The sequence below is a fragment of the Galeopterus variegatus genome, unplaced genomic scaffold (genome assembly GCF_000696425.1).
Source record: "Galeopterus variegatus unplaced genomic scaffold, G_variegatus-3.0.2 Scaffold3412, whole genome shotgun sequence".
NCBI lineage: Eukaryota > Metazoa > Chordata > Mammalia > Dermoptera > Cynocephalidae > Galeopterus > Galeopterus variegatus.
In genome coordinates this window covers 142,967-152,111 of record NW_007729523.1, presented here as the reverse complement: position 1 = coordinate 152,111, position 9,145 = coordinate 142,967, and the positions used below count along the sequence as shown (strand labels likewise).

The 9,145-nt window shown below is 56.1% G+C and overlaps 2 protein-coding genes across 3 annotated transcripts in view; both read right to left on the bottom strand.

Moving 5' to 3' along the window:
• MAN2B1 (mannosidase, alpha, class 2B, member 1) overlaps positions 1-6,801 on the bottom strand; it is an 11,738-nt gene extending 4,937 nt beyond the window's left edge. The window contains exons 1-11 of the mRNA XM_008584968.1: positions 6,750-6,801; positions 5,798-5,900; positions 5,464-5,637; positions 4,913-5,106; positions 4,229-4,361; positions 3,875-4,020; positions 3,397-3,513; positions 813-898; positions 597-717; positions 439-517; positions 144-253 (exon numbers count right to left, since the gene is read on the bottom strand). Coding sequence (XP_008583190.1) covers positions 144-253; positions 439-517; positions 597-717; positions 813-898; positions 3,397-3,513; positions 3,875-4,020; positions 4,229-4,361; positions 4,913-5,106; positions 5,464-5,637; positions 5,798-5,876 — 1,239 coding nt within the window. The 5' untranslated portion in view covers positions 5,877-5,900; positions 6,750-6,801. The remainder of the gene's footprint in view (positions 1-143; positions 254-438; positions 518-596; positions 718-812; positions 899-3,396; positions 3,514-3,874; positions 4,021-4,228; positions 4,362-4,912; positions 5,107-5,463; positions 5,638-5,797; positions 5,901-6,749) is intronic.
• A 942-nt stretch (positions 6,802-7,743) lies between these two features.
• WDR83OS (WD repeat domain 83 opposite strand) lies at positions 7,744-9,040 on the bottom strand. 2 transcript variants are annotated; one of them, XM_008584959.1, is made up of 4 exons: positions 8,962-9,040; positions 8,735-8,840; positions 8,222-8,319; positions 7,744-8,126 (listed from the first exon to the last, which is right to left on the bottom strand). In XM_008584959.1, the coding sequence occupies exons 1-4, from the start codon at positions 9,009-9,011 to the stop codon at positions 8,060-8,062; spliced, it is 321 nt and encodes a 106-aa protein (XP_008583181.1). In that variant the 5' UTR covers positions 9,012-9,040; the 3' UTR covers positions 7,744-8,059. The 2 variants fall into 2 exon arrangements, with proteins under 2 accessions (XP_008583181.1, XP_008583182.1); XM_008584960.1 differs by having other exon boundaries at positions 7,744-8,007.
• Positions 9,041-9,145: the final 105 nt, after the last annotated feature.

The window sequence follows — 9,145 nt, the reverse complement described above, 5'->3', positions numbered from 1 at the left end:
GGATCCCACCGGGTCTCCTCCCGGCCCCTCCCACAAGCCCCGCCCCCACTGCCCCTTCTAGGCCCCACCCCACTGCCCTCGGCCACGCCCTATAGCTGACCCCGCCCCTCCTTGTCTCCGCTCCCAGGCCCCGCCCCGCGCACCTCGCAGGGCCCCCAGCCCTCAGCTAGCTGGCGCGCGTAGTCGTCGGCCACGTGCTGCCGGGAGGTGCCGCTGACGGCATCGTGGTGCTGGAGCACCGCCATCGCCTCATCTGCGGGCAGACGGTGAGTCCGGCGGGGTGCCGCAGGATTCACGGCCCGACCCCAAGGAGATGCGAAAGGTCCCATGCTGCCGGCAGGGTTCTTAGGGGCTTTAAGAGGGGACTCGAGGGAGTGTGACTTAGGGATGGTTTCCAGCTTCAGCCCCACCCCCGTCCCCTCATGGCCTGACACCTACTGAGTGGTGCACTGTCTCCCAAGCCATAGGATCCCATGTTGGCCGCCGGGCCCGCCAGCGCCTCCAGCTGGTTGCACACCTGGGGAGCAGGGGGTATGTTGGGGCACCGGGCCTGCCGGGCCTCCTGGGCTGCCCCCTTGAGCCCGGAGCCCACCCACCTGCAGAAAGTTGTAGCTGAGGCGCTCGTAGCGTTTGAGGGCCGGCCGGCTGGAAAAATAGCCAGTCCAGAATTTGTGGGGGCCGTCCGCGTAGGGGAAGAAGTCGTCCTGTTTCACAGACCTGCAGTGGCAGGGGCATTGAGGGCAGGGTCATGACCCACGGGGCATGCCAATCCCCGCCCCCCAAGCTCCCTGGTTCCCCCTCTCCCCAAATACCAGGTGAGGTTGGCCTTGTTCAGCTCCCAGAGGTAACAAGCCGGGGTGGAGTAGAGAACATGGACTCGGCTCCCGTTTGCCTGTTGCTGGGAGGAGGCGTGTGTGAGCCCTCGGGAGTCTGCGCTTTCCCGGGAACACCGGTGGGCACATACACACCTCCCCGCGTGGGCGTACATTCATGCACCAGGTAGGTGCAGATTCAATGAATAACACAGTTTAAGTGTAAACCAACAGTCAAGGGTGGAAATGAATTTTGGCCCAAGCCGAATATTACCATCCTTGAAAAGGATTTCAGGGATGCAAGAATAAACTTGAAATTTTCCTAAACATTTTAAATAATTTCAATTTTTTATTTCATTTTGCATTTTCTTCTTTTTGGCAGCTGGCGGGTAAGGGGAACCGAACCCTTATCCTTGGTGTTATTAACACTGCTCTAACCAACTGAGCTGACCAGCCAGCCCTAAATAATTCCTATTTTATTATTCAAAACTTTTGTGGAAAACTAAATGTGACATTATAGAGCAGGAAGAATCATTTTTCAGCACTGTCAGGTTACCAAAAGACAGTTTTTATACTGAACAGAGGCTCGCTTTCAACTGAGGGAGGTGGAGGAGGAACAAGAAGGTGACTTCCACGTGGAAAAGGATATTTGTTCTGCTCATGCTCTGTCACCAGTGTGCGCAGTAGGTGCTCGGTAAGCACTTTTTTTTTTCTTCGAGATGACCGGTAAGGGGATCTTAACCCTAGACTTGGTGTTGTCAGCACCATGCTCAGCCAGTGAGCAAACCGGCCATCCCTATATAGGATCCGAACCCACGGCCTTGGTGTTATCAGCACCATACTCTCCCAGGTGAGCCATGGGCTGGTCCTTCAGTAAGCATTTTGAGTGAAGAAAGGGATGTGCAGGGGCTACATGCCTTTATGTGCATACACGTCTACACACCTCCACACACAGTCATCTCTATGGTTACATACATAATACTCACACACACTGTTCACTCAGCAAACAATCACTCAGGTCTTCAGTATGCTCAAGATGGCGGACACAATCTAGAACCAGATTATAACACCAAAGTCAAGGGTTTGGATCCCCAGACTGGCCTGACGCCCAAAGAAAATAATAATAGAATCAGAGAGACCAGTCCCCGCCCCCATGGCATGCACAGCCAAGCAGAGGAGATAGACACTGAAGAGTCAGCTGGTTGCAGTTGGTCTGGATTTGGCACGACAGGTGTTTGTGGGGGCTGATGTGAGCACAGAGGAAAGCAAAGTCTCCCCCTGGATTTTGGTGAAGGTTTACTGGAGGAGGAGACGTTGCAGTTGGTGTCTTAAAGGAAGAGCAGGAGGTTTTCAGCCAGAAATAATGATAGCAAACAACCACTAACACATATTCTGTGCCAGGCACTGTCCTACTGATCTACGCAAATGAACTCATTAAACTCTCATTAACAGCCCTATAAGGTGAGGACCACCATTAAGCCCCTTTTATAGATGAGAAAACTTAAGCACTGAGTGTTTAGGAACATTTCTCAAAGTCACAGAGCCAGTAACTGGCAAAGCCAGGATTTGAACCCATGGACTCCACTTACAGAGTTTGTGAAATGGAGTTGGGCAAAGGAGCAGTCAATGGCAGGAGAAACAGCGAGAGGGTGTGACATCATGGTAGCCCAGGGATATGGATTTTGCAGGAGAAAGTGGTCGAGGTGCTGAAGTCTCCTCAGACACCATGGGCATGGGAGGACTGAGAAATATCTTCTGGAAGGCCTTCGGTGATGGTTACTGAGAACTGTTTTGGTGAAACAGCAGTGCAGGGAGCGAGTGGGTGGTGAGGATGGAGAGAATACACAGGTAGTAAGGACAAGATTGATGAGAAGGGGCATCTGAGATGGAAGAGGGGAGGCAAGTTTGTGTGCTGATGGGGAAGAGTGACTGCCGGTGCACACAGCCACAGCTGCAGGCCACTTACAGTGACACATCAAAACATCTGTAGTAGGTAGCATAACGGCCCCCCAAAGATGTCCACATCCTGATTGCCAGAACCTGTGACTATGGTAGGTTACATGGAAAAGGAGAATCAAGGCTGCAGATGGAATTAAGGTTGTTCATCAGCTAACCTCAAAATAGGGAGATTATCCTGAATTATCCAGCAGACCCAATGTAATCACAAGGTTCTTTAAAAGTGGAAGGGGGAGGCAGAAGAGGAGAGAATGAGAAAGAGATGTGATTACAGAAGCAGTGTCAGAGGGATGCTCTGAGCTGGCTTTGAAGATGGAGGAAGGGGCCACAAGTCAGGAAATTCAGGGAAGCTTTCAGAGGCTGGAAAAAGCAAGGAAACATATTCTCTCCTAGAGCCACCAGAAAGGCACAGTCCTGCCAACACCTTGATTCTAGCCCAGTGAGCCCCATGCCGGACTTCTGACCTACAGAACTATAAGACAACATATTTCTGTTGTTTTGAGGTGCTAAGTTTGTGGTAATTTGTTATAGTAGCCATAGACAACTAAGATAGCACCCATAGCTATGCACATGACCCATGGCCCAGGGATCCAAGCACACGGGGGTACCACGGGGTGGGCACACTGACCTGGGCATTGACCAGCCGGATGAGCTTGTCCAGGTTTTTGAACCACATGTTGGCATTCTCATATTGGAAGTCCGAGCCCATGGTCATCACGGTGTGGTTGGTGCGGTAGTACTGGGCCTGCAGGCCAGAGGGGAGTCCTCAGGCTGGGGTGTCCCGGCCCCCCCCATGAATAGCTGTGTCTCGGTATATATGTGGTTAAGAATGTAGGCACACATGCAGGCATGGTTGGGGGGGTGGGTGTGGCACATAGGAGCATAAGGACACATATAAAAACAGCCACTGGCTGTTGAGCAGTTCTCCTGGGCCCACCACACAGATGAGGGCACTGAGGCACTGTCCCATGCCATCTCATGCACACAAATCCAAGAGGGGGACACAGTGATGGTGAACAGAACAGTGCCTTCCTCCAAGGGGTATGAGGAGGTGTCAGGAAAGCCTAATAATCGTCAGTCTGGCAGGTTCTGGACACCAGGGTTACCTGGGCAGCAGCCAGCTGCAGGAAGTAATCGACCATCTTCTCGGCGTTATATTCAGGGCTACGGGGGTCGTCCACCACAGGCTTGTCAGCACACAGCACATCCCAGCACAGATTATTCGGCGGGTTATAAATGTTGGGGAGCACACCTGAGGGCCAAACCAGGCTCAGGGGGTAGCCCACGCCCCAGACTTGCTTTGGGTTCAAGGCCTGCCAGGCCTCACCCAGGATGGGCTTCAGAATGTATGGGACCGAGTGCAAAAAGAAAACACAGGGCCCTTGTTCACAAAGTATTAAGAATTCTAGGACAGTGACAGCAGAGAATTCGGTCAAGCCCAGGGCCCTCCATCCCCTCACCAGTGAAGAGGTCGGCAGTTGGGGGCTTCAGGCTGTCGCTGGCCCGCCACACCTGCTCCATCTGCTGCTTCTCCTTCCGCACTTCTTTATCCTGATAATCGAGGCGCCCAAGGAAGAAGCCATCAAAGCCCATCTGGGAGTGGGGCAGGAAGGACAGTAGGAATGAGGGCCCCGCCCTCTCACCACCACGCAGGGCTCAGCTCGGGAGGTGTGGGTCAGAGCACAGGTAGGAAGCGGGGCTGAAAGTAGGGTGGCTGCCAGTTTATTTCCAAGCTTGGGGAAGGGTCGGAACCCACCTCCACCTCCCCAGATCAGTGAAAGCCAAAAGAAGGCCTGACTCAAGGAGTGAGGGTCCCCTTTCCACAGCCTGAGGATGGATGGGGTCAGAGTACAGGTAATGGAGCTGGTTTTAAAGCACAGGAGGCCTCCTCCATCTGCCAACCAGCTTGTGGGCCAGAGCTCTAACAGGGGTGGGTCAGGGGAGGGGCCGGAGCCTGCGGGACTGGGGCATAGCAGGGCCTAGGCTGGAGCATAAAAGGAACACGAATCGCAGATTCACAGGTCACCCAAGCAGGGGGAGCCTCAGTGGACCCGCGGGTCAAGGCCCGGTCCGTGTGAGTTAGCAGGGAAAGGCAGGGCTTGAGTGGCTGAGTGGAGTCAGGGCGAGTGAAGGGGTGGCTGCACCTGGGCGAACAGCGAGGCCTGTTCCCGAGAGTGGCCGAAGGGGTCGATGTGCCAGGCCACATGGGGGCGCCCGTCGTTGCCGAATGTGTCCTCCAGGAAGCGCAGCCCGAGTGTCATCTGGTCCACAATGGCGCCATAATGGGTGGCCGCCTCGTCGTTCATCACCCAGCCACCATTGGCAAATTCCAGGCGCCCTGTGCAGCGAGGGACAAGGTCCAGGTTGGTTGTTTGTGGGGGGGGGGCAGGGTGGAGAATGCTGGGGGTAAGAAGACCTGCCTGCATGTTCAGGCCTGGAAGGAGAGGAGGGGTTGCTCCCAGGCCCATGTAACCAGAGACGGGAAAGAGAGCTCCCTGCATGGCAGGCTTTCAGGAGGATCCACTGGAGGTGGGGCCCTAGGCGGTGCACATTTCTCAAAATAAAGGGAGATTCCAGGCAGGAGGAGCTGCATGCATGTACAGCCTGCACGTGGCATGATAAAATCTCAAACTAGGACTGCAGAAAGAGAAGCTGGGCTGGGCTTCCTCTTTCCATTTCCTTGGGGCAGGCTCACCCTGGCGCACCAGCTGCCGCACGGTTTCCTGTGTTGCATTTGTCTGCTGGTACCACCAGCGGGAGAAGAAGGCCATCTCCACATAGACGAAGCGGCGGGTGGGCTCTGCCAGCAGGGCGGAGATGACTGAGTCTAGGATGTACTGTACGCCAGCATGCTGGATGTCATTCTTGACTGTGGATACAGGGGTCAGGCAATCAGGGACCAACACAAGGGGGACATTCCTCAACACAGGAACCCAAGTTGGACATTGCCCCCACCCTAATGTGCAGGGCCTAGAGGGGCTCAGAGGGGCCATGGCAGTCCCAGGTGCCAGTCCCCACCCTCTACTCACTGCCATAAAAGTACTGGTCCACTGTCTTGAGCCAGCCCACGTCATCATGTGTGTGGGCCACCAGGTGCACGTTGAGCATGTCCGGATGCACAGTGGGGCATGTCTGCACAGGGACCCCAAACACATACACACAGTCTATGAGCAACCCCAGAGTTAAGAGAAGAGGTGGGAGGTGGGGGGAGAGTCGCAAGCTAAGGCTTGATTTAGAGGTGAGTGACTCAGAGGGTAAAGAGGCCTGACCCCAACAGTGTGCAGAGGAGACCAAGCCCTCCCAGGCAGGACACACACATACGAGGGTATTTCACAAAGTTCATGGAAAGATTCCTGTTATCTTTCAATTCTATTTTGTCACGAATTTTGTGAAGTACTCTCACAGTTGTGGTCACAGATACAGCTCCCACTTTGCACAACCCCACAAGGCAGCTCTCGTTCACACCGTGGGAAAATGATAATAGTAGTAGCCGATGTTTGTTAAGCATTAGTAAATGGCAGACAACCATCTGGGAGGTGGAGCAATATTATCCCCAGTTTTCAGATGATGACACTGAGGCTCAGAGAGGGGAGATGACTTCCCCAAAGTAATACAGTCAGGCAATAGAGGAACCAGGTTAAAACTCCAGATAGGCTGACACTAGAGTCCCAGGTCTCAACAAGCTCCCCCCTCAATACACACACAGATGCTCACCCCTTGCCCCTCCAATCACACAGTTAAGCGCATGCAAAGTCCAGGCAAGCGACCCGGAGACACAGGGAGGCAGGTACAATCAGACACAGCCCCGTTCTCAGACGCGCACAGCCAGACCTCTCCATGACACAAGGCACGCACTCAGACCACACTGTCCCCTCAGCAGCCATTCACTAGGCACACACGGATCAGAACCACCCACACACACCTCCACACCGTCCTCGCGACTTCGACTCCCTGAGTTTTCCGCCCGCGGGCCCCGCTGACCTCGTATCCAGCGGCTCGAGCGCCCGGCGCCCCCAGCAACAACAAAAAGAGAAAGGAAAGAGGCAGGAGCGGCGGACGCAGGGCGCGGGAGCTCGTCCAGGTCCCCGCTGCGCCCGGGCGGTCGCCGGTGCGGACCCCCGAAGCCAGCCAGCCGGCGCCCATGGCTCTGCCGCCGCCGCCGCCGCCGCCGCCGCCGCAGGCTCCTGGGGTTCCCAGGCCCTGCCCCCAGAACCCGGTCTGGCCAATCGGCGCTGGTGGGCGGGGCCTGGCGCGTCACGGGAACGAGTACGCAGTCCTGGACACACTTGGGTTCTCCAGGAATATGGGAAAGCGCCCGGCGTGTCCCACCGTTTGACCAATGGCGCCTTTAAGCGTCTCGCCAGCTCCCTGGAACCTTGGAGTGCCTCCTTGTCCCCAGAGGGGCAGAGGTATCAGATTTTCCTACAGGTGCCGGGTTCTCCTAGAGGGTGCAGTGTGTGCGTCCTGTACCATCATCACTTTCAGGGCTAGGGTTCTGGAGAGACCGAGATTGGCTACCAGCCGGGGTTGATGCGAATCCTGTTCTATCCTGCGGGGACTGGGACGATGGATGAACGAACTGCCCTTGGAGTGCTGGGGATGGGAGGCATCCAGCCTGGTTGGGACGGACCCCTCGGACCCAGTGAGGAGGGAGGGCCTGGCAGGTGGGGAAGGACCACGAGTCTTTCATGTCCTTCCGAATTCCTACCAATCCATCCAGTTGGCAGACATTACTCCATTCCTCTAATAAGAAAGTCAAAGCCCAGACTGCTTAGTCAGCAGAGCCTCCAGAGGGCGGGGGTCAGTGTCCTGTCCCTGACACCTGACTTAAGGCATGCAGCTTGTGAAATAAGTAAGTGAAACACCAGAAAGCTCCAGACTGGGGCCCCACCCCAGGCCTAACTGAGCGGAGGAGGTGGAGCCCTTCCCCCACTAGGAGGAGCACCCCCACGGAACAGAAGAGAGAAGTCGGAGGGCAGCCACAGTGAAAAACTTTATTGACTGGTTGCAACAAGAAAACGAGTGAGTTTACCTAGAAACATGGACAGCATCTCCCCTAGCAGCAGGCAGGGTAGAGGAGGCAGGAAGGGTAGGCCTCAGGTATTTCCCTCTATGACCCAGCAGAAGTGGGACCCCAGGGCAGGGGCCAGTTTCTCTCCATCCAGCTGGGCCCTTGAGACTCCCTCACTCAGGGAAGTCCAGAACAGCAGCTGAGGGCAGGAGACTGAGCGGCCAAAGTCTGGGGGAAGGTGGATAGAAGGGTTCCAGGATGTGACCTGGATAGGCTGACATCACCAAGGGGGTGTCATGGGCTGAGGATTCTGCAGATAGGACATCACCACGGCAGAGATGGACAGCCTGAGACAGGAGAAAGGGGTCAATCCAGGATGGGTAGGTTTGGGTCTCCCCTCCCCCTTACTCAGGATCCCCTCCCTCTCCAGGCCAAGCCTCACATGAAGCTACTCATCATCTGTTTAGTGTCCTCTGAGCTCCGGGAGTTGGCAAAACTGATGAAGGAGCAGTAGACAGCCACCCAAGCGCACCACTTCAGCTGGGGAAAGGTAGGTGGGTGGGCCGGTTAGGTCAGTGAGAGACAGGCCAATGAGCCCCCCAAGCCACATTCCCAGGTACCGATTCCAGCCCACCGATTCCACCTGGTGCAGCTCTGACCTTGCCCCCCCAGGAGCTGCTCAGTCCTGCCCGCTCATAGCCTAGTCCAGGTACCCGGTCTCTGATCCCACCATGTCCCCTCACATCCCCAAACACTAAGGACCCTGCCCTTTCTCCACGAGTCCCTTTCAAGTTACTTCAAAACCTTGCCTGCCACGTATCCCACTGGGGCTTTCTTGGTCCTACGTCACCCTAGCCCCGCCCCCGGCCAACTTCAGGCCCCGCTTCATTCTGAACCCGCCCCCCGGCCTCGTTCTCAGGACGAGCTACGCCCATGGAAACTCAACCCCGCCCACCTTAAGCATGAGGCCGCACATGCTGAAGATCATGCCCAGCAGGTTCATGTAGTCCGGCGTCGGGTCGTCCAAGGCCGGGTTACACTCGCTCGGTGGGGGTTTGTACCTGCGACAGGCTCAAGGGTGAGGGGCGCTCAAGCCCCGCCCCCGGGATGGACAAGCGCTTCCCTGGGCCCCGACCCACACCCACAACCTGAGCCACGTTGCCATGATCTTGGGATTCTCACCTCAACACTTTGTTCGGCCTCCGTGGGTCCGACATATTGTTCGTGGACATAGCTAGTCGAGGCTAGGTCACGCCTCTTCCGCTGCGGGAGGGGCAGCTTCCGGCGTAGAAATGGGGGGGGGGGGGGCTTTTAGAGTAACACCCGCAGCCGTCGCGCTTCAGTTCCTCACGGCCGAGGCGAGGAC